General features: G+C 57.0%; 1 protein-coding gene across 1 annotated transcript; it reads right to left on the minus strand.

Annotated features, from left to right (window-relative positions):
* Positions 1–410: 410 nt before the first annotated feature.
* On the minus strand, positions 411–1,358 carry LOC142091784 (olfactory receptor 10C1-like). The gene has a single exon (XM_075171139.1). It carries the CDS (start codon positions 1,356–1,358, stop codon positions 411–413), a length of 948 nt encoding a protein of 315 aa, XP_075027240.1.
* Between the last annotated feature and the right edge of the window lie 21,664 nt (positions 1,359–23,022).

Below are 23,022 nucleotides of genomic sequence, written 5' to 3' on the forward strand. Positions count from 1 at the left end.
CACCATCCAACACCAACTCCCTATGCAGTCTGGATTCCCCGTAAATAAGTAAATGGTGAAACAGAGATTTACGAGTGTCACAACAGTGAAGGGGCCTTCTCCACTCAACCTGATTCCTCTATGATTCCAGGACGCACTGCAGAAAGAATGAGGTGCTCTGAAGACATCCCGTGTGTGACCTGTGTTTAGCACTGATCTCAAGGTGGATTTATGACAGACCTGTTTCCACTGGAGTCTCTGACGTAACAGGTGTGAATGCTGCTGGCCACAGTTAGGGCTAGGGGCCCTCTCAGATACCTTCATCTTCCTTCCTGCGTCCATTTGCTCTCCATATCCATACAGGCCACTGCATCATGTCCCCAAATCTTCCTGACAGGAACACGTGGGTGTGTGGGGTACTCAGTGACATCTCACAGCAAAGGAGGCACCAGCAGGCATGTGAGCAGCTGTCTCCCCTTGACCTCTCTGTTCCTCATGCTGTAGATGAGTGGATTGATGAGAGGTGTGAGGACTGTGTAAAAAAAGGAGAACATTTTGCTGAGCTGTCTCAATGCTGCTGTTCTGGGCAGCATGTAGACAATGATGAGGGTCCCATAGAAAACAATGACCATAGTGAGGTGAGAGGAGCAGGTGGAAAAGGCCTTGTGCTTCCCCAGGCTGGATGGGATCCTCAGGATGGCAGCTATGATGCAGACATAGGATGCCAGAGTGAAGAGAAATGGGAAAACTACATCCAGGAAAGACAGTATGATAATAAGAATTCTGATCATCCCAGTGTCACTGCAGGAGAGTTCTAGCAACGGAGCTTCTTCACAGAAGAAATGGTCAATTGCACTGGGGCCACAGAACCTTTGGCGAGATATGAAAGATGTGATTCCTGTAGAAATTAGCAGTCCCACAACCCATGACCCAGCCACCAGTTGGAGACATACTTTCCAGTTCATGCAGCTTGCATAAAGCAGGGGTTGACATATGGCCACATACCGATCATAGGACATGGCAGCCAGCAGGTAACACTCAGAAGTTGCAAAAGTGCCGAAGAAGAAAAACTGTGCCATGCATCCCTGCATAGAGATGGTCCTGTCTCCAGTCAGGAAGCTGGCTAGCAGCCTGGGCAGGATGGTGGAGCTGTAGCAGGTCTCTAGGCTAGACAGATTCACCAGGAAGAAGTACGTGGGTGTGTGGAGATGCGGGTCTGTGACCACCAGCACAATGATGAGGATGTTCCCAACCATGGTCACTGTGTATACGGTCAGACAGAGGAGAAAGAGAGGTGTCTGGAGCTCACGGGCATCCCCCAGTCCCAGCAAGAGGAACTCCATCAGCAATGTCTGGTTGTCCCATTCCCCTCTCTCCATGCTGTGTTGTAGAGCTTTCTTTTTTCCACTTGCCAGGCAGGAGAGCTGTAAGATCAAGCTCTTGGTGATGTGTTGTTTCACAAAGGAGTTGTGGAGGCAGCTTCTTCTAAAAAAAGCATGGACGTTCACACACACCTGAGAGTTTCCATATTCTCTGTAAGAAAAAGGAGAGAAGAGGAGAGGAGAGGAGAGGAGAGGAGAGGAGAGGAGAGGAGACGAGACGAGACGAGACGAGAGGAGACGAGACGAGACGAGACGAGACGAGATGAGACGAAGGGGAGGGGAGGGGAGGGGTGAGGTGGGGAGGGGAGGGGAGGGGAGAGAAATGCAAAGCAAGGCAAGGCCCATGTATAAGAGCCCAATCTATCATCACACAGGAGAAAAGCAGCCCTGCTCAGCATGGTGCTGTGCAACAGATGCTGCCCGGTCTCTGGCTGGGCGCTGGGTGGCCAGAGAAGTCGACCAGGGCACCAGGGCACCAGGGCACCTTTTGCCCTGCTGGAGATGGCTGTGAGGGTTGTGTCCCTGGCTGCCTCCTTTGCCTCCTTGTGCCCGAGCACTACAGTTACCGTTCTGGGAACGGTCAGCAGGTTTCTACTTGCCTGTCTTAGGTGCACGGCTCCCCTTGGGCAGCTGTCGCGAATGAGTGGTTTAGAGGCCGCTTAAAGAATCAACGTCAAAGAAATTAGCAGAAAGTGATTTTAAAAGAGATTTATAAAGGTGCGACCTAATAGAATTCGATGGCTAGGTTAACTCTATTACTTATTACATGGGTGAAATATATAAAGGAAAATCATCTAAGGGTTTATATTTCAGGGACAGTCTAGGTTTCATTGACAATTTAGCAACACTTAATAATCAACTAATCATTAACAAACTTTAGTAATACCTAATCATTAACTAATTCAATATTTGCAAAGTGAGTTAGTAAGTCTACTACAATCACAACTTAATTACAGATTATGCTTACTATTAGTTCACACACACACAGAGAAAAATATATATATAAAAAAAAATACAGAAGGTATACCTGTTAGAAATTCCCCTCGATTTCAGTGAAGAAATATTCACGTCGATACAGTCAAGGAGTACTCAACTGCCGGACTTCAGTACACCAAGGCTGAGGTTTCATGGAAATTTCTGAGAAAAACAGGCAGCCCAGATCAACAAGTGGCCCAGAGAAGAAAGGGGGGCTATGAATGTATGACCACAGCAGCCTGGCCTGGAGTTTTACCAGAGGCAGCAGTTTACCAGAGGGCATGAGAGCCTGTGAGGATGTTCAAGGCCCTTGTGAGCGAGAGGATTTGCAAAGGCCGAGCTGAGGCCTGGCTGCAGCAGTTGGAAGCTCCCAGCACTGGAAAACGTGGTCCTGGCACTGGGGAGGCTGTGGCCCAGCGCAGGTGGCAGCTTGATTCCCTTAGTTTGGCCGAGCCAGTGCTTTAACCACTAGGCGATGAGAGTGGAAAAGCTCCCTGGGGCAGAGGTGGGAGCTCCCAGGCAGCCCTCAGCGTGTTTTGCTCCACCCTTTGGGCTGAGGTTTGGAGGCGGCTTGGAGCTGGCAGAGGGAGGAGAACACGGGATCTGGCAAGCTTCAGCTCCTGCTTCCTGGGAGCTCCCTGGGCCCCTTGTTGGGTGGAGAGCATGACACGGTTCAGGGTTACCTGACAGCCTTGGTGGGACTGGCAGAGGCTGGTGAGACAGGGGTGTCAGGCTGGGGAGGAGCAGGGCAGTGGGTCAGTGGGACTGTCAGCGCTGGAGAGGGAAGAGGGGAGTCCTGACCCTCTGGCAAAACCAGCAGCTCTCCTTTTGGGAGAGCGGAGGCCGCCGATGGCACGTGGCAAGGATGGGAGACGTGTGGTGAGTAACGGGCGAGAAAGGGGGAACGAGACTCTTTGCGCATCTCTTTGGCAGACAACACAAACCCTCCCATGTGCAGTTTCTACATGCATACCTAGAGAGACAGAGAGTGAGCTGTCAGGAAACAGACCTGACACCTGCACTTAGAAACTCCGCCTCTTCCAGCTGTGCTGGAGGAATGCTGGCAGCCTGACTGGGGAGAGACAAGATCCCCGCAAGACCTCCAGAGAGCACAAAGTCAGCACGAGGAGAGCTGACATGCTGCAGAAGCACCGGCTTGTCGTTGGAAGCCAGAAAGGGAGGTGGGCGAGGAATAGCCCACCTCTCTTCCTCGGCTGAGGGAGAGGGAGGTTGTAGCTGGAGATGCCTTGTGGCCAGAGGTGCACGGGGGAGAGATGGCAGGGAGGAGCACGGGGGCATGTGAGGAGCAACCTGTCACCCAACCACCACCCCCACTACCACACCTGCCACAGGGAGAGGGGCCCTCCTGAAGCAGGAGCCGCCAGCCAGGGAGGGCTCACGGGTGCTGCTGGATGCAGAAGCAGCTCCCAGTGCCAGCACCACCCACGAGTGCGGCCGGGGAAATGGACTCCTCACTCGGGCAATGGTTGGGCTCCCCATCATCTGCAGGGCGTGCTGAAAGGCTGAGGAGGGCATTTGTGTACCGGGATGCAGCGAGGCAGGCCCTGAGGGCTGCTGGCCCTGCAGGAGCCAGGGACATCTTCCTCAGCTGCAAGGGACGGTGTCTTGAAAGGAGCCCATTGCCTGGGTCTCACCCTCCCCTTCCTCCGGGAATGCCAACGGCTCTCCTTTGTGCCTGCAAGATCTCCCCAGAGCGACACCTTTCTCTCTGGCAGCCAGGGAGAGCGTCCGGAGAGAGAAGGACCACGCAGAGGCCCAGGCTGGGATGCAGCAGAACTTTAATGAGTTGAAAGAGGGAAAGGGGTTCCTCTGAGTGAGGGCCACGGTGCGGGGAACACCAGGGCTAGCTGGGAGTCTTTGAGCCTTGGCCAGGGTGGAGTTTGCACCCGGCGTCTGCCTGCCTGCCCGCCTGCCTGTCCCCGAGAGGGAAAGGGGCAGCAGGTCCTTCCTCGCATGGGGCTTAGCAGGTGCTCAGAGCCCAGGGGAGCAGAAGACAACAGAGAAGAGACAGAAGAGGGAGTGAGAAACAGGCAAGTTAGACAAGGGCCATGTCTTCAGAGAGGCACGCCTCTTCCTGCCTTCCTTTGCAGGTGGAGCCGTGGATGCTGAGCCCGTCTGAAAGCGGAGGCCAGGATTCTGTGCTCAGTCCATTACCGTCTTCTGGGTTCCTGGGGGTCCTTGTGTGGGGCCGCCTGCGGCAGCTCTAGCAGGGGAGGCATGGTCTCCCGCAGTAGCGGCTGTAAATGCCAGAGAGGTCACAGCACCCGGAGTTGATGGGCACTCCCTGACAGCTGAGGATGCTGCCCACGGCAGCGGAGGTGGAGGATCCCACAACGGTGTTCTGCGGGTAGGAGCTGAGGATGGGGCCGGGCAGGGTCACCACCACGGGGGAGGGCTCGATGATGACGGTGGAGTTCTGGCACTGCCTGACACAGGGCTCGTTGCAGCTGTTGGCCAGCGGGGTGGGGCCGCAGGGCTGGCAGGGCAGGCACGGGTTGTAGCAGGACATGTCTTGAGGCTGGAGGTGCACCTGGGAGAGAGGCAGGGAGGAGCACGGGGGCGCGTGAGGAGCAGCCTCTCCGCCCACCACGAGGGAGCCAAGGCACGTGCTGGGTGGGGAGCTGGAGGCTGTGCAGGGAGGCACATGCGCCTCTTTGCCTGTCCCCCCGGGCACCGTGCAAAGACAGCCAGGCCCAGGAAAGCTCTTGCCTAGCCAAGAGCAACAAGAGTCCCCTCAGCCCAGACCCAGCCCCTCTCCACGCCACACCTTCTCCCTGCTTCCCCTCCCAGCAAGGGGCAACGCCAAGCCCAAGTATAGGACAGAGCTTCCAACTCACTTGCTTCCGAAGGAGAAGAAGGGCAGCGAAGCGGATGAGAGAGTGAAGAGCTGGGGTGGCTTTTATACTGGTCCTGCACTGCCCCAGGTCCAGCGGAAGCCTCTGTGGAAGGAATAATTTTCTGAGAAGCTCATCTGAAATGCAAAACGTCCCAGCTAATGATACGGGCTGTGTTTTGGTTTCCTGCACGGCTGCCTTTTCATTTCCTTGTTTGGCCGTACCTGCTCCCCCTTGAAGGCTCCTTTTCAGCGCTGGGGTGGGAGGCCCAAGGATTCCTGGGACAGGAGCGCATCAGTGCCATCAGAAGATGAGTCCCAAGTGCCAGAGGGGTCACGTGCAGGCTGGGGACAGTGGCCTGGGGCACTCGTGTGGGCTTGTTTGCAGCCCCATTGGCAGGACGGGCCCTGCTGCTCCCAGCCCTGCAATCCTCGCCTGGACGGCAAAGGGCTCCCAAGCAGGACGACGTGCCGCATCCCCTTTCTCCCACCCTCCAAGCTCTCTCTGATGGTCACTGGCCATTGCCTCTGCAGGTAGGTGGTCAGCGCTGCTGCTTTTGGCTCTCTTCCTCCTAATGCTGCTCCGGGGATGCATTCGTGTGCCTGTTGGGCCTCCTCTGCTCTCTGGGCTCTCTCTGAGGGTCCCTACCAACACCACCACCATCAGTGTGTCTGAGGCCTTCTCCTGCCCCAGGGTGCTCCAGCCCTGCCCTGCCAAGGGGCTTCCCCGTGTGTCCTCGGGCAAGTCCACAGTTGCTCTTTTGATGGGTGTCATTCCTGAGTTGTTCTCCATCTGCAGGCATCCCTTGGCTTTTCTTGACACAATGCCCACGTGTAACAGCCATAGGTGGAATTACTCTGACAAAACAAGTAATTTGCAGGCGGTAGGTGTGATTGCCTTGATCACAGTGTACATGGCTTCTGTGGTGAATGAATGGCTGCTCTGGAGGTGCAAGGAGGTGCGACCCAGGTCGTGCTTCCTTGAGACTTGGCTGTCGGTGGTGGGGCTCTGTGGGCACCTCATGCTACAGTCAATGGGAGCGCTTGCTGAGCAAAGTCCATCCCACTACAAAGGACTGCTCACGGGGGAAGAGAGCAATGAAGAGGCTTGCCAGCTGCTCTACAGAGACAGGAGGGGAATTCCATCCTCTCCATGTCACCTCCCATTGCTCCAGAAGGGAACTTGCTCCAGCTGGATACTCCCAGTCCTTCCACCATCCTCCATCATCCATTGGCTAAAACCAATCTGTTTCCCAGCTTTGCTCCCTCTTCCCTCATCATCTGCTTCTTCAAGCTGTAGATCAGCAGGTTTAGCACAGCCAGGACTAGCACTGTCACCAACGAACAACAGAATCCACAGGGCTCTTGAGGTTGCAAGGCGCCGCTGGAGATGGTCAGGTCCAACCCTCCTGCTCAGAGCAGGGTCAACCAGAGCAGGTTGATCAGGACACTGCCCCGTGTGGTTTTGACTGTCTCCAAGGACGGAGACTCCACTAGCTGCCTGGGCAACATCTGCTGGGCTTGGCTACCCTGTGAGGCCGTAAAAGGGTTTTTCCTCATGCCTGTGTGGAATTTCCTTGCACACTGCTCCCAGTCTGCACACAAGGGCAAGTAAGCAAGCACTCCTGCCTACACGTGCGCAACTGTGGACTTGCCCGAGGACGCACGGGGAAGCCCCTTGGCAGGGCAGGGCTGGAGCACCCTGGGGCAGGAGAAGGCCTCAGACACACTGATGGTGGTGGTGTTGGTAGGGACCCCCAGAGAGAGCCCAGAGAGCAGAGGAGGCCCAACAGGCACACGAATGCATCCCCGGAGCAGCATTAGGAGGAAGAGAGCCAAAAGCAGCAGCGCTGACCACCCGCCTGCGGAGGCAATGGCCAGTGACCATCAGAGAGAGCTTGGAGGGTGGGAGAAAGGGGACGCGGCACGTCGTCCTGCTCGGGAGTCCTTTGGCGTCCAGGCGAGGATTGCAGGGCTGGGAGCAGCAGGGCCCGTCCTGCCAATGGGGCTGCAAACAAGCCCACACGAGTGCCCCAGGCCACTGTCCCCAGCCTGCACGCGACCCCTCTGGCACTTGGGACTCATCTTCTGATGGCACTGATGCGCTCCTGTCCCAGGAATCCTTGGGCCTCCCACCCCAGCACTGAAAAGGAGCCTTCAAGGGGGAGCAGGTACGGTCAAACAAGGAAATGAAAAGGCAGCCGTGCAGGAAACCAAAACACAGCCCGTATCATTAGCTGGGACGTTTTGCATTTCAGATGAGCTTCTCAGAAAATTATTCCTTCCATAGAGGCTTCCGCTGGACCTGGGGCAGTGCAGGACCAGTATAAAAGCCACCCCAGCTCTTCACTCTCTCATCCGCTTCGCTGCCCTTCTTCTCCTTCGGAAGCAAGTGAGTTGGAAGTTCTGTTCTATACTTGGGCTTGGGGTTGCCCCTTGCTGGGAGGGGAAGCAGGGAGAAGGTGTGGCGTGGAGAGGGGCTGGGTCTGGGCTGAGGGGACTATTGTTGCTCTTGGCTAGGCAAGAGCTTTCCTGGGCCTGGCTGTTTTTGCATGGTGCCCGGGGGGACAGGCAAAGAGGCGCGTGTGCCTCCCTGCACAGCCTCCAGCTCCCCGCCCAGCACGTGCCTTGGCTCCCTCGTGGTGGGCGGAGAGGCTGCTCCTCACGCGCCCCCGTGCTCCTCCCTGCCTCTCTCCCAGGTGCACCTCCAGCCTCAAGACATGTCCTGCTACAACCCGTGCCTGCCCTGCCTGCCCTGCCAGCCCTGCGGCCCCACCCCGCTGGCCAACAGCTGCAATGAGCCCTGTGTCAGGCAGTGCCAGAACTCCACCGTCATCATCGAGCCCTCCCCCGTGGTGGTGACCCTGCCCGGCCCCATCCTCAGCTCCTACCCGCAGAACACCGTTGTGGGATCCTCCACCTCCGCTGCCGTGGGCAGCATCCTCAGCTGTCAGGGAGTGCCCATCAACTCCGGGTGCTGTGACCTCTCTGGCATTTACAGCCGCTACTGCGGGAGACCATGCCTCCCCTGCTAGAGCTGCCGCAGGCGGCCCCGCACAAGGACCCCCAGGAACCCAGAAGACGGTAATGGACTGAGCACAGAGATCCTGGCCTTCGCTTTCAGACGGGCTCAGCATCCACGGCTCCACCTGCAAAGGAAGGCAGGAAGAGGCGTGCCTGGGCTCTCTGAAGACATGGCCCTTGTCTAACTTGCCTGTTTCTCACTCCCTCTTCTCTCCCTCTTTTCTCTGTTGTCTTCTGCTCCCCTGGGCTCTGAGCACCTGCTAAGCCCCATGCGAGGAAGGACCTGCTGCCCCTTTCCCTCTCGGGGACAGGCAGGCGGGCAGGCAGGCAGACGCCGGGTGCAAACTCCACCCTGGCCAAGGCTCAAAGACTCCCAGCTAGCCCTGGTGCTCCCTGCACCGTGGCCCCCACTCAGAGGAACCCCTTTCCCTCTTTCAACTCATTAAAGTTCTGCTGCATCCCAGCCTGGGCCTCTGCGTGGTCCTTCTTTCTCCGGACGCTCTCCCTGGCTGCCAGAGAGAAAGGTTTCGCTCTGGGGAGATCTTGCAGGCACAAAGGAGAGCCGTTGGCATTCCCGGAGGAAGGGGAGGGTGAGACCCAGGCAATGGGCTCCTTTCAAGACACCGTCCCTTGCAGCTGAGGAAGATGTCCCTGGCTCCTGCAGGGCCAGCAGCCCTCAGGGCCTGCCTCGCTGCATCCCGGCACACAAATGCCCTCCTCAGCCTTTCAGCACGCCCTGCAGATGATGGGGAGCCCAACCATTGCCCGAGTGAGGAGTCCATTTCCCCGGCCGCACTCGTGGGTGGTGCTGGCACTGGGAGCTGCTTCTGCATCCAGCAGCACCCGTGAGCCCTCCCTGGCTGGCGGCTCCTGCTTCAGGAGGGTCCCTCTCCCTGTGGCAGGTGTGGTAGTGGGGGTGGTGGTTGGGTGACAGGTTGCTCCTCACATGCCCCCGTGCTCCTCCCTGCCATCTCTCCCCCGTGCACCTCTGGCCACAAGGCATCTCCAGCTACAACCTCCCTCTCCCTCAGCCGAGGAAGAGAGGTGGGCTATTCCTCGCCCACCTCCCTTTCTGGCTTCCAACGACAAGCCGGTGCTTCTGCAGCATGTCAGCTCTCCTCGTGCTGACTTTGTGCTCTCTGGAGGTCTTGCGGGGATCTTGTCTCTCCCCAGTCAGGCTGCCAGCATTCCTCCAGCACAGCTGGAAGAGGCGGAGTTTCTAAGTGCAGGTGTCAGGTCTGTTTCCTGACAGCTCACTCTCTGTCTCTCTAGGCATGCATGTAGAAACTGCACATGGGAGGGTTTGTGTTGTCTGCCAAAGAGATGCGCAGAGTCTCATTCCCCCTTTCTCGCCCGTTACTCACCACACGTCTCCCATCCTTTGCCACGTGCCATCGGCGGCCTCCGCTCTCCCAAAAGGAGAGCTGCTGGTTTTGCCAGAGGGTCAGGACTCCCCTCTTCCCTCTCCAGCGCTGACAGTCCCACTGACCCACTGCCCTGCTCCTCCCCAGCCTGACACCCGTGTCTCACCAGCCTCTGCCAGTCCCACCAAGGCTGTCAGGTAACCCTGAACCGTGTCATGCTCTCCACCCAACAAGGGGCCCAGGGAGCTCCCAGGAAGCGGGAGCTGAAGCTTGCCAGATCCCGTGTTCTCCTCCCTCTGCCAGCTCCAAGCCGCCTCCAAACCTCAGCCCAAAGGGTGGAGCAAAACACGCTGAGGGCTGCCTGGGAGCTCCCACCTCTGCCCCAGGGAGCGTTTCCACTCTCATCGCCTAGTGGTTAAAGCACTGGCTCGGCCAAACTAAGGGAATCAAGCTGCCACCTGCGCTGGGCCACAGCCTCCCCAGTGCCAGGACCACGTTTTCCAGTGCTGGGAGCTTCCAACTGCTGCAGCCAGGCCTCAGCTCGGCCTTTGCAAATCCTCTCGCTCACAAGGGCCTTGAACATCCTCACAGGCTCTCATGCCCTCTGGTAAACTGTTGCCTCTGGTAAAAGTCCAGGCCAGGCTGCCCAAGGGGAGCCGTGCACCTAAGACAGGCAAGTAGGAACCTGCTGACCGTTCCCAGAACGGTAACTGCAGTGCTCGGGCACAAGGAGGCAAAGGAGGCAGCCAGGGACACAACCCTCACAGCCATCTCCAGCAGGGCAAAAGGTGCCCTGGTGCCCTGGTGCCCTGGTCGACTTCTCTGGCCACCCAGCGCCCAGCCAGAGACCGGGCAGCATCTGTGGCAGAGCACCATGCTGAGCAGGGCTGCTTTTCAACTGCGTGATGACACCAATCCCAATCCTTACCTCCCCCTCTGCATCCAACACTTCGGAACAGTCAGCTCTACCCCCCTTTTCCAAGGGCTTTCTGCCCGCACGGCAAGTCTGTCCTTCTTACCTGAGAGAAGGCCACTGGGCTGAAGCCACCACCCATGACACTGGTTGTATTTTCTAGGGAGGAGGGGAAGGCAGCACACTGGGAATGGTAGAAAGATTGTCAACGGGATTGAAAACAACACGTAAACAGCTGTCTGTACCGCATAATCAATCAGTCATGGATTTTAGCAGCGATCCCCCAACAGGATGGCTCCTCCTCTTCTTGGCTTCTCCATGCCTTTTCATATCATAAGGACCCAGTTGCCGTCCCCACATAGTTGAGGGGCTGCCATGGAAAACTCAGAGCAAATGCCAGCGATTTCAACCGGAGAGTCCTGTCTCTGTAGAGCAGCTGACAAGCCTCTGCACTGCTCTCTTCCCCTCTGAGCAGTCCTTTGTAGTGGGATGGACTTTGCTCAGCAAGCGCTCCCGTTGACTGTAGCATGAGGTGCTGTGGTGGTGCATTCCCCCGCTTCTCCTGGGCTGCTCGTTGATCTCAGAAATTCCATGAAACCTCGGCCTTGGTGTACCGAGTCTGACGGTTGAGCGCTCCTTGACCATATCAGAAACTCTGCATGGCTGAGGCTGGGAACGTACTCCCACTGCCTGGCCCAGGCGCCATCTTAGCTCTGTTGTAGCTCAATCGCACGGGACCTGGGCTGCAATACTCCTCGAGGCTCAACCCTTTGCCCGTTGAGAAATGCCAAGACATTTTACGTGAGTATTTCACTGAACTCGAGGTGGAGTTTTAACAGGTATATCTTTGATATTTATCTATCTTTGCACCCGTGTGCGTGTGTGTGTGAATAGACGGAAGTACCTGCGAGCAAATATAGTCTGCTAAAATCTTATGATGTCTCTTCTGCTAAACACATACAATGCCTTTGACGTAAGCCGTTGTCCAAGCCTGAGACTAAGATTGGATCCAGCTGGGTCTTCTCTGAACCTTGTGACTCAATGGGAGGGTCTCTTTTAAGCTTTTCATCCTCAGCCTCTGTAGAAATCACTCCAACTCAGGTCTAACAAGATATCCTGGTTTTGGCTGGGATAGAGTTCATTTTCTTGCTAAGAGCTGGAATCGTGCTGTGTTTTGGATTTAGTAGGAGAATAATGTTGATAACACACTGATGTTTCAGTTGTTGCTAAGTAGTGTTTACGCTAGCCAAGGACTTTTCAGCTTCCCATGCTCTTTTCCTTTGTGTGCTTCATCCGTGTAGTAAGTGATAGAGTGAACTTGCCATCGCACTCGGTTAAGTCGCGCTTTTATAAATTTCTATTAAAATCACTTTCTGCTAATAACTTCAACAGTGGTTCTTCGAGTGGCCTCTAAACCACTCATTTACGACAGGTGCCCACAGAGCCCCACCACCAACAACCAAGTCTCAAGGAAGCACGACCTGGGTCGCACCTCCTTGCACGCCAGAGCAGCCATTCATTCACCACAGAAGCCATGTACACTGTGATCAAGGCAATCACACCTACCGCCTGCAAATTACTTGTTTTGTCAGAGTAATTCCACCTATGGCTGTTACACGTGGGCATTGTGTCAAGAAAAGCCAAGGGATGCCTGCAGATGGAGAACAACTCAGGAATGACACCAATCAACAGAGCTCTACACCTTGCCTTGCCTTGCCTTGCCTTGCCTTGCCTTGCCTTGCCTTGACCTGCCTTGCCTTGCCTTGCCTTGCCTTGGGTTCCCTTGGGTTCCCTTGCCTTGCCTTCCCTTGCCTTGCCTTCCCTTCCATTCCATTCTCTTCATTTCCCTTCATTTCTCTGCCTATTTCTACCCTGCAGGTTTTCCATCCCGTGGGTAGATTCTTCTCCGCTGTCGTTGCAACTCCTCCTTCTTCATCCCACCTTCCCTGCTCCAGAAAGGAACTTGCCCCAATTGGACGCTCCCAGTCCTTCCACCATCCTTGCACATCCTGGTGAAAATACCACTTTGTTTCCCAACTTCCTCAGCGCGTCCCTCACCTTCTGCTTCTCTGGGCTCCAGATCAGTGTGTTGAGCAGAGGCAGCACCAGCAGTGTCGAAGACGGACACTCCCCTGTCGCGGGAGAGGCTGGTAGTGAGGCGGGTAAAGAGCGGGACCACGGTCCAAAGAACAGCACAACCACAGCCAAGTGGCCAGTGCCTTGTGTCTCTCTTCTCATATCTGCTTCTCCGGTGGAGGGCTGAATCAGCCCACAGGAGCCCAGCAAGGCCAGGAAGCACACCAGGGAATTGGTGCCACCGTTGGAGACAAGGAATCCACCAGTCCAGCAGCTCTCAGCACAGGCCAGCATGAGCAGCTCCTCACAGAAGCAGCAGTCAATGACATTGGGGCCGTGGCTGGGCAAAGAAAAGGGGCGTGCCACTGGTGCCAACAGGGGGAGAGTGGCTCAAGTCCTCAGACCTGCCACCACGAGGGCACACATCTTCCCTCGCATGAGAGAGGGGACCCCAGGGGCTGGCACATGGCCACAGGTCGGTCGTAGGCCATGACTGCCAGCAGGAAGGGCTGGGCCACATAGCTGCAAAGGAGCTTGTCCTCTCCACAGATAGAAGTGCAGCGGCATCTTGGGCATCGTGACCAATGAGTGGCCGATCACTGAGGCCCAGAATCCCAGAGGAAGAGGAAGGCAAGGCAAGGCAAGGCAACGGAAAGGAAAGGAAGGCAAGGCAAGGCAAGGCAAGGCAAGGCAAGGCAAGGCAAGGCAAGGCATCGAGCTCTTTTGATGGGTGTCATTCCTGAGTTGTTCTCCATCTGCAGGCATCCCTTGGCTTTTCTTGACACAATGCCCACGTGTAACAGCCATAGGTGGAATTACTCTGACAAAACAAGTAATTTGCAGGCGGTAGGTGTGATTGCCGTGATCACAGTGTACGTGGCTTCTGTGGTGAATGAATGGCTGCTCTGGAGGTGCAAGGAGGTGCGACCCAGGTCGTGCTTCCTTGAGACTTGGCTGTCGGTGGTGGGTCTCTGTGGGCACCTCATGCTACAGTCAATGGGAGCGCTTGCTGAGCAAAGTCCATCCCACTACAAAGGACTGCTCACGGGGGAAGAGAGCAATGAAGAGGCTTGCCAGCTGCTCTACAGAGACAGGAGGGGAATTCCATCCTTCTCCATGTCACCTCCCATTGCTCCAGAAGGGAACTTGCTCCAGCTGGATACTCCCAGTCCTTCCACCATCCTCCATCATCCATTGGCTAAAACCAATCTGTTTCCCAGCTTTGCTCCCTCTTCCCTCATCATCTGCTTCTTCAAGCTGTAGATCAGCAGGTTTAGCACAGCCAGGACTAGCACTGTCACCAACGAACAACAGAATCCACAGGGCTCTTGAGGTTGCAAGGCGCCGCTGGAGATGGTCAGGTCCAACCCTCCTGCTCAGAGCAGGGTCAACCAGAGCAGGTTGATCAGGACACTGCCCCGTGTGGTTTTGACTGTCTCCAAGGACGGAGACTCCACTAGCTGCCTGGGCAACAACTGCTGGGCTTGGCTACCCTGTGAGGCCGTAAAAGGGTTTTTCCTCATGCCTGTGTGGAATTTCCTTGCACACTGCTCCCAGTCTGCACACAAGGGCAAGTAAGCAAGCACTCCTGCCTACACGTGCGCAACTGTGGACTTGCCCGAGGACGCACGGGGAAGCCCCTTGGCAGGGCAGGGCTGGAGCACCCTGGGGCAGGAGAAGGCCTCAGACACACTGATGGTGGTGGTGTTGGTAGGGACCCCCAGAGAGAGCCCAGAGAGCAGAGGAGGCCCAACAGGCACACGAATGCATCCCCGGAGCAGCATTAGGAGGAAGAGAGCCAAAAGCAGCAGCGCTGACCACCCGCCTGCGGAGGCAATGGCCAGTGACCATCAGAGAGAGCTTGGAGGGTGGGAGAAAGGGGACGCGGCACGTCGTCCTGCTCGGGAGCCCTTTGGCGTCCAGGCGAGGATTGCAGGGCTGGGAGCAGCAGGGCCCGTCCTGCCAATGGGGCTGCAAACAAGCCCACACGAGTGCCCCAGGCCACTGTCCCCAGCCTGCACGCGACCCCTCTGGCACTTGGGACTCATCTTCTGATGGCACCAATGCGCTCCTGTCCCAGGAATCCTTGGGCCTCCCACCCCAGCGCTGAAAAGGAGCCTTCAAGGGGGAGCAGGTACAGCCAAACGAGGAAATGAAAAGGCAGCCGTGCAGGAAACCAAAACACAGCCCGTATCATTAGCTGGGACGTTTTGCATTTCAGATGAGCTTCTCAGAAAATTATTCCTTCCACAGAGGCTTCCGCTGGACCTGGGGCAGTGCAGGACCAGTATAAAAGCCACCCCAGCTCTTCACTCTCTCATCCGCTTCGCTGCTCTTCTTCTCCTTCGGAAGCAAGTGAGTTGGAAGTTCTGTCCTATACTTGGGCTTGGGGTTGCCCCTTGCTGGGAGGGGAAGCAGGGAGAAGGTGTGGCGTGGAGAGGGGCTGGGTCTGGGCTGAGGGGACTCTTGTTGCTCTTGGCTAGGCAAGAGCTTTCCTGGGCCTGGCTGTCTTTGCACGGTGCCCGGGGGGACAGGCAAAGAGGCGCGTGTGCCTCCCTGCACAGCCTCCAGCTCCCCGCCCAGCACGTGCCTTGGCTCCCTCGTGGTGGGCGGAGAGGCTGCTCCTCACGCGCCCCCGTGCTCCTGCCTGCCTCTCTCCCAGGTGCACCTCCAGCCTCAAGACATGTCCTGCTACAACCCGTGCCTGCCCTGCCTGCCCTGCCAGCCCTGCGGCCCCACCCCGCTGGCCAACAGCTGCAACGAGCCCTGTGTCAGGCAGTGCCAGAACTCCACCGTCATCATCGAGCCCTCCCCCGTGGTGGTGACCCTGCCCGGCCCCATCCTCAGCTCCTACCCGCAGAACACCGTTGTGGGATCCTCCACCTCCGCTGCCGTGGGCAGCATCCTCAGCTCTCAGGGAGTGCCCATCAACTCCGGGTGCTGTGACCTCTCTGGCATTTACAGCCGCTACTGCGGGAGACCATGCCTCCCCTGCTAGAGCTGCCGCAGGCGGCCCCACACAAGGACCCCCAGGAACCCAGAAGACGGTAATGGACTGAGCACAGAGATCCTGGCCTTCGCTTTCAGACGGGCTCAGCATCCACGGCTCCACCTGCAAAGGAAGGCAGGAAGAGGCGTGCCTGGGCTCTCTGAAGACATGGCCCTTGTCTAACTTGCCTGTTTCTCACTCCCTCTTCTCTCCCTCTTTTCTCTGTTGTCTTCTGCTCCCCTGGGCTCTGAGCACCTGCTAAGCCCCATGTGAGGAAGGACCTGCTGCCCCTTTCCCTCTCGGGGACAGGCAGGCGGGCAGGCAGGCAGACGCCGGGTGCAAACTCCACCCTGGCCAAGGCTCAAAGACTCCTAGCTAGCCCTGGTGCTCCCCGCACCGTGGCCCCCACTCAGAAGAACCCCTTTCCCTCTTTCAATTCATTAAAGTTCTGCTGCATCCCAGCCTGGGCCTCTGCGTGGTCCTTCTCTCTCCGGACGCTCTCCCTGGCTGCCAGAGAGAAAGGTGTCGCTCTGGGGAGATCTTGCAGGCACAAAGGAGAGCCGTTGGCATTCCCGGAGGAAGGGGAGGGTGAGACCCAGGCAATGGGCTCCTTTCAAGACACCGTCCCTTGCAGCTGAGGAAGATGTCCCTGGCTCCTGCAGGGCCAGCAGCCCTCAGGGCCTGCCTCACTGCATCCCGGCACACAAATGCCCTCCTCAGCCTTTCAGCACGCCCTGCAGATGATGGGGAGCCCAACCATTGCCCGAGTGAGGAGTCCATTTCCCCGGCCGCACTCGTGGGTGGTGCTGGCACTGGGAGCTGCTTCTGCATCCAGCAGCACCCGTGAGCCCTCCCTGGCTGGCGGCTCCTGCTTCAGGAGGGCCCCTCTCCCTGTGGCAGGTGTGGTAGTGGGGGTGGTGGTTGGGTGACAGGTTGCTCCTCACATGCCCCCGTGCTCCTCCCTGCCATCTCTCCCCCGTGCACCTCTGGCCACAAGGCATCTCCAGCTACAACCTCCCTCTCCCTCAGCCGAGGAAGAGAGGTGGGCTATTCCTCGCCCACCTCCCTTTCTGGCTTCCAACGACAAGCCGGTGCTTCTGCAGCATGTCAGCTCTCCTCGTGCTGACTTTGTGCTCTCTGGAGGTCTTGCGGGGATCTTGTCTCTCCCCAGTCAGGCTGCCAGCATTCCTCCAGCACAGCTGGAAGAGGCGGAGTTTCTAAGTGCAGGTGTCAGGTCTGTTTCCTGACAGCTCACTCTCTGTCTCTCTAGGCACGCATGTAGAAACTGCACATGGGAGGGTTTGTGTTGTCTGCCAAAGAGATGCGCAGAGTCTCGTTCCCCCTTTCTCGCCCGTTACTCACCACACGTCTCCCATCCTTTGCCACGTGCCATCGGCGGCCTCCGCTCTCCCAAAAGGAGAGCTGCTGGTTTTGCCAGAGGGTCAGGACTCCCCTCTTCCCTCTCCAGCGCTGACAGTCCCACTGACCCACTGCCCTGCTCCTCCCCAGCCTGACACCCGTGTCTCACCAGCCTCTGCCAGTCCCACCAAGGCTGTCAGGTAACCCTGAACCGTGTCATGCTCTCCACCCAACAAGGGGCCCAGGGAGCTCCCAGGAAGCGGGAGCTGAAGCTTGCCAGATCCCGTGTTCTCCTCCCTCTGCCAGCTCCAAGCCGCCTCCAAACCTCAGCCCAAAGGGTGGAGCAAAACACGCTGAGGGCTGCCTGGGAGCTCCCACCTCTGCCCCAGGGAGCGTTTCCACTCTCATCGCCTAGTGGTTAAAGCACTGGCTCGGCCAAACTAAGGGAATCAAGCTGCCACCTGCGCTGGGCCACAGCCTCCCCAGTGCCAGGACCACGTTTTCCAGTGCTGGGAGCTTCCAACTGCTGCAGCCAGGCCTCAGCTCGGCCTTTGCAAATCCTCTCGCTCACAAGGGCCTTGAACATCCTCACAGGCTCTCATGCCCTCTGGTAAACTGTTGCCTCTGGTAAAAGTCCAGGCCAGGCTGCCCAAGGGGAGCCGTGCACCTAAGACAGGCAAGTAGGAACCTGCTGACCGTTCCCAGAACGGTAACTGCAGTGCTCGGGCACAAGGAGGCAAAGGAGGCAGCCAGGGACACAACCCTCACAGCCATCTCCAGCAGGGCAAAAGGTGCCCTGGTGCCCTGGTGCCCTGGTCGACTTCTCTGGCCACCCAGCGCCCAGCCAGAGACCGGGCAGCATCTGTGGCAGAGCACCATGCTGAGCAGGGCTGCTTTTCAACTGCGTGATGACACCAATCCCAATCCTTACCTCCCCCTCTGCATCCAACACTTCGGAACAGTCAGCTCTACCCCCCTTTTCCAAGGGCTTTCTGCCCGCACGGCAAGTCTGTCCTTCTTACCTGAGAGAAGGCCACTGGGCTGAAGCCACCACCCATGACACCGGTTGTATTTTCTAGGGAGGAGGGGAAGGCAGCACACTGGGAATGGTAGAAAGATTGTCAACGGGATTGAAAACAACACGTAAACAGCTGTCTGTACCGCATAATCAATCAGTCATGGATTTTAGCAGCGATCCCCCAACAGGATGGCTCCTCCTCTTCTTGGCTTCTCCATGCCTTTTCATATCATAAGGACCCAGTTGCCGTCCCCACATAGTTGAGGGGCTGCCATGGAAAACTCAGAGCAAATGCCAGCGATTTCAACCGGAGAGTCCTGTCTCTGTAGAGCAGCTGACAAGCCTCTGCACTGCTCTCTTCCCCTCTGAGCAGTCCTTTGTAGTGGGATGGACTTTGCTCAGCAAGCGCTCCCGTTGACTGTAGCATGAGGTGCTGTGGTGGTGCATTCCCCCGCTTCTCCTGGGCTGCTTCGTTGATCTCAGAAATTCCATGAAACCTCGGCCTTGGTGTACCGAGTCTGACGGTTGAGCGCTCCTTGACCATATCAGAAACTCTGCATGGCTGAGGCTGGGAACGTACTCCCACTGCCTGGCCCAGGCGCCATCTTAGCTCTGTTGTAGCTCAATCGCACGGGACCTGGGCTGCAATACTCCTCGAGGCTCAACCCTTTGCCCGTTGAGAAATGCCAAGACATTTTACGTGAGTATTTCACTGAACTCGAGGTGGAGTTTTAACAGGTATATCTTTGATATTTATCTATCTTTGCACCCGTGTGCGTGTGTGTGTGAATAGACGGAAGTACCTGCGAGCAAATATAGTCTGCTAAAATCTTATGATGTCTCTTCTGCTAAACACATACAATGCCTTAGACATAAGCCGTTGTCCAAGCCTGAGACTAAGATTGGATCCAGCTGGGTCTTCTCTGAACCTTGTGACTCAATGGGAGGGTCTCTTTTAAGCTTTTCATCCTCAGCCTCTGTAGAAATCACTCCAACTCAGGTCTAACAAGATATCCTGGTTTTGGCTGGGATAGAGTTCATTTTCTTGCTAAGAGCTGGAATCGTGCTGTGTTTTGGATTTAGTAGGAGAATAATGTTGATAACACACTGATGTTTCAGTTGTTGCTAAGTAGTGTTTACGCTAGCCAAGGACTTTTCAGCTTCCCATGCTCTTTTCCTTTGTGTGCTTCATCCGTGTAGTAAGTGATAGAGTGAACTTGCCATCGCACTCGGTTAAGTCGCGCTTTTATAAATTTCTATTAAAATCACTTTCTGCTAATAACTTCAACAGTGGTTCTTCGAGTGGCCTCTAAACCACTCATTTACGACAGGTGCCCACAGAGCCCCACCACCAACAACCAAGTCTCAAGGAAGCACGACCTGGGTCGCACCTCCTTGCACGCCAGAGCAGCCATTCATTCACCACAGAAGCCATGTACACTGTGATCAAGGCAATCACACCTACCGCCTGCAAATTACTTGTTTTGTCAGAGTAATTCCACCTATGGCTGTTACACGTGGGCATTGTGTCAAGAAAAGCCAAGGGATGCCTGCAGATGGAGAACAACTCAGGAATGACACCAATCAACAGAGCTCTACACCTTGCCTTGCCTTGCCTTGCCTTGCCTTGCCTTGCCTTGACCTGCCTTGCCTTGCCTTGCCTTGCCTTGGGTTCCCTTGGGTTCCCTTGCCTTGCCTTCCCTTGCCTTGCCTTCCCTTCCATTCCATTCTCTTCATTTCCCTTCATTTCTCTGCCTATTTCTACCCTGCAGGTTTTCCATCCCGTGGGTAGATTCTTCTCCGCTGTCGTTGCAACTCCTCCTTCTTCATCCCACCTTCCCTGCTCCAGAAAGGAACTTGCCCCAATTGGACGCTCCCAGTCCTTCCACCATCCTTGCACATCCTGGTGAAAATACCACTTTGTTTCCCAACTTCCTTAGCGTGTCCCTCACCTTCTGCTTCTCTGGGCTCCAGATCAGTGTGTTGAGCAGAGGCAGCACCAGCAGTGTCAAAGACGGACACTCCCCTGTCGCGGGAGAGGCTGGTAGTGAGGCGGGTAAAGAGCGGGACCACGGTCCAAAGAACAGCACAACCACAGCCAAGTGGCCAGTGCCTTGTGTCTCTCTTCTCATATCTGCTTCTCCGGTGGAGGGCTGAATCAGCCCACAGGAGCCCAGCAAGGCCAGGAAGCACACCAGGGAATTGGTGCCACCGTTGGAGACAAGGAATCCACCAGCCCAGCAGCTCTCAGCACAGGCCAGCATGAGCAGCTCCTCACAGAAGCAGCAGTCAATGACATTGGGGCCGTGGCTGAGCAAAGAAAAGGGGCGTGCCACTGGTGCCAACAAGGGGAGAGTGGCTCAAGTCCTCAGACCTGCCACCACGAGGGCACACATCTTCCCTCGCATGAGAGAGGGGACCCCAGGGGCTGGCACATGGCCACAGGTCGGTCGTAGGCCATGACTGCCAGCAGGAAGGGCTGGGCCACATAGCTGCAAAGGAGCTTGTCCTCTCCACAGATAGAAGTGCAGCGGCATCTTGGGCATCGTGACCAATGAGTGGCCGATCACTGAGGCCCAGAATCCCAGAGGAAGAGGAAGGCAAGGCAAGGCAAGGCAACGGAAAGGAAAGGAAGGCAAGGGAAGGCAAGGCAAGGCAAGGCAAGGCAAGGCAAGGCAAGGCATCGAGCTCTTTTGATGGGTGTCATTCCTGAGTTGTTCTCCATCTGCAGGCATCCCTTGGCTTTTCTTGACACAATGCCCACGTGTAACAGCCATAGGTGGAATTACTCTGACAAAACAAGTAATTTGCAGGCGGTAGGTGTGATTGCCTTGATCACAGTGTACATGGCTTCTGTGGTGAATGAATGGCTGCTCTGGCGTGCAAGGAGGTGCGACCCAGGTCGTGCTTCCTTGAGACTTGGCTGTCGGTGGTGGGTCTCTGTGGGCACCTCATGCTACAGTCAATGGGAGCGCTTGCTGAGCAAAGTCCATCCCACTACAAAGGACTGCTCATGGGGGAAGAGAGCAATGAAGAGGCTTGCCAGCTGCTCTACAGAGACAGGAGGGGAATTCCATCCTTCTCCATGTCACCTCCCATTGCTCCAGAAGGGAACTTGCTCCAGCTGGATACTCCCAGTCCTTCCACCATCCTCCATCATCCATTGGCTAAAACCAATCTGTTTCCCAGCTTTGCTCCCTCTTCCCTCATCATCTGCTTCTTCAAGCTGTAGATCAGCAGGTTTAGCACAGCCAGGACTAGCACTGTCACCAACGAACAACAGAATCCACAGGGCTCTTGAGGTTGCAAGGCGCCGCTGGAGATGGTCAGGTCCAACCCTCCTGCTCAGAGCAGGGTCAACCAGAGCAGGTTGATCAGGACACTGCCCCGTGTGGTTTTGACTGTCTCCAAGGACGGAGACTCCACTAGCTGCCTGGGCAACATCTGCTGGGCTTGGCTACCCTGTGAGGCCGTAAAAGGGTTTTTCCTCATGCCTGTGTGGAATTTCCTTGCACACTGCTTCCAGTCTGCACACAAGGGCAAGTAAGCAAGCACTCCTGCCTACACGTGCGCAACTGCGGACTTTCCCGAGGACGCACAGGGAAGTCCCTTGGCAGGGCAGGGCTGGAGCACCCTGGGGCAGGAGAAGGCCTCAGACACACTGATGGTGGTGGTGTTGGTAGGGACCCCCAGAGAGAGCCCAGAGAGCAGAGGAGGCCCAACAGGCACACGAATGCATCCCTGGAGCAGCATTAGGAGGAAGAGAGCCAAAAGCAGCAGCGCTGACCACCCGCCTGCGGAGGCAATGGCCAGTGACCATCAGAGAGAGCTTGGAGGGTGGGAGAAAGGGGACGCGGCACGTCGTCCTGCTCGGGAGCCCTTTGGCGTCCAGGTGAGGATTGCAGGGCTGGGAGCAGCAGGGCCCGTCCTGCCAATGGGGCTGCAAACAAGCCCACACGAGTGCCCCAGGCCACTGTCCCCAGCCTGCACGCGACCCCTCTGGCACTTGGGACTCATCTTCTGATGGCACCGATGCGCTCCTGTCCCAGGAATCCTTGGGCCTCCCACCCCAGCACTGAAAAGGAGCCTTCAAGGGGGAGCAGGTACGGTCAAACAAGGAAATGAAAAGGCAGCCGTGCAGGAAACCAAAACACAGCCCGTATCATTAGCTGGGACGTTTTGCATTTCAGATGAGCTTCTCAGAAAATTATTCCTTCCACAGAGGCTTCCGCTGGACCTGGGGCAGTGCAGGACCAGTATAAAAGCCACCCCAGCTCTTTACTCTCTCATCCGCTCCGCTGCTCTTCTTCTCCTTCGGAAGCAAGTGAGTTGGAAGTTCTGTCCTATACTTGGGCTTGGGGTTGCCCCTTGCTGGGAGGGGAAGCAGGGAGAAGGTGTGGCGTGGAGAGGGGCTGGGTCTGGGCTGAGGGGACTCTTGTTGCTCTTGGCTAGGCAAGAGCTTTCCTGGGCCTGGCTGTCTTTGCACGGTGCCCGGGGGGACAGGCAAGGAGGCGCGTGTGCCTCCCTGCACAGCCTCCAGCTCCCCGCCCAGCACGTGCCTTGGCTCCCTCGTGGTGGGCGGAGAGGCTGTTCCTCACGCGCCCCCGTGCTCCTCCCCGCCTCTCTCCCAGGTGCACCTCCAGCCTCAAGACATGTCCTGCTACAACCCGTGCCTGCCCTGCCTGCCCTGCCAGCCCTGCGGCCCCACCCCGCTGGCCAACAGCTGCAACGAGCCCTGTGTCAGGCAGTGCCAGAACTCCAACGTCATCATTGAGCCCTCCCCCGTGGTGGTGACCCTGCCCGGCCCCATCCTCAGCTCCTACCCGCAGAACACCGTTGTGGGATCCTCCACCTCCGCTGCCGTGGGCAGCATCCTCAGCTGTCAGGGAGTGCCCATCAACTCCGGGTGCTGTGACCTCTCTGGCATTTACAGCCGCTACTGCGGGAGACCATGCCTCCCCTGCTAGAGCTGCCGCAGGCGGCCCCACACAAGGACCCCCAGGAACCCAGAAGACGGTAATGGACTGAGCACAGAGATCCTGGCCTTCGCTTTCAGACGGGCTCAGCATCCACGGCTCCACCTGCAAAG

This window comes from Calonectris borealis, chromosome 22 (assembly GCF_964195595.1).
Source record: "Calonectris borealis chromosome 22, bCalBor7.hap1.2, whole genome shotgun sequence".
In the NCBI taxonomy this organism is placed as follows: domain Eukaryota; kingdom Metazoa; phylum Chordata; class Aves; order Procellariiformes; family Procellariidae; genus Calonectris; species Calonectris borealis.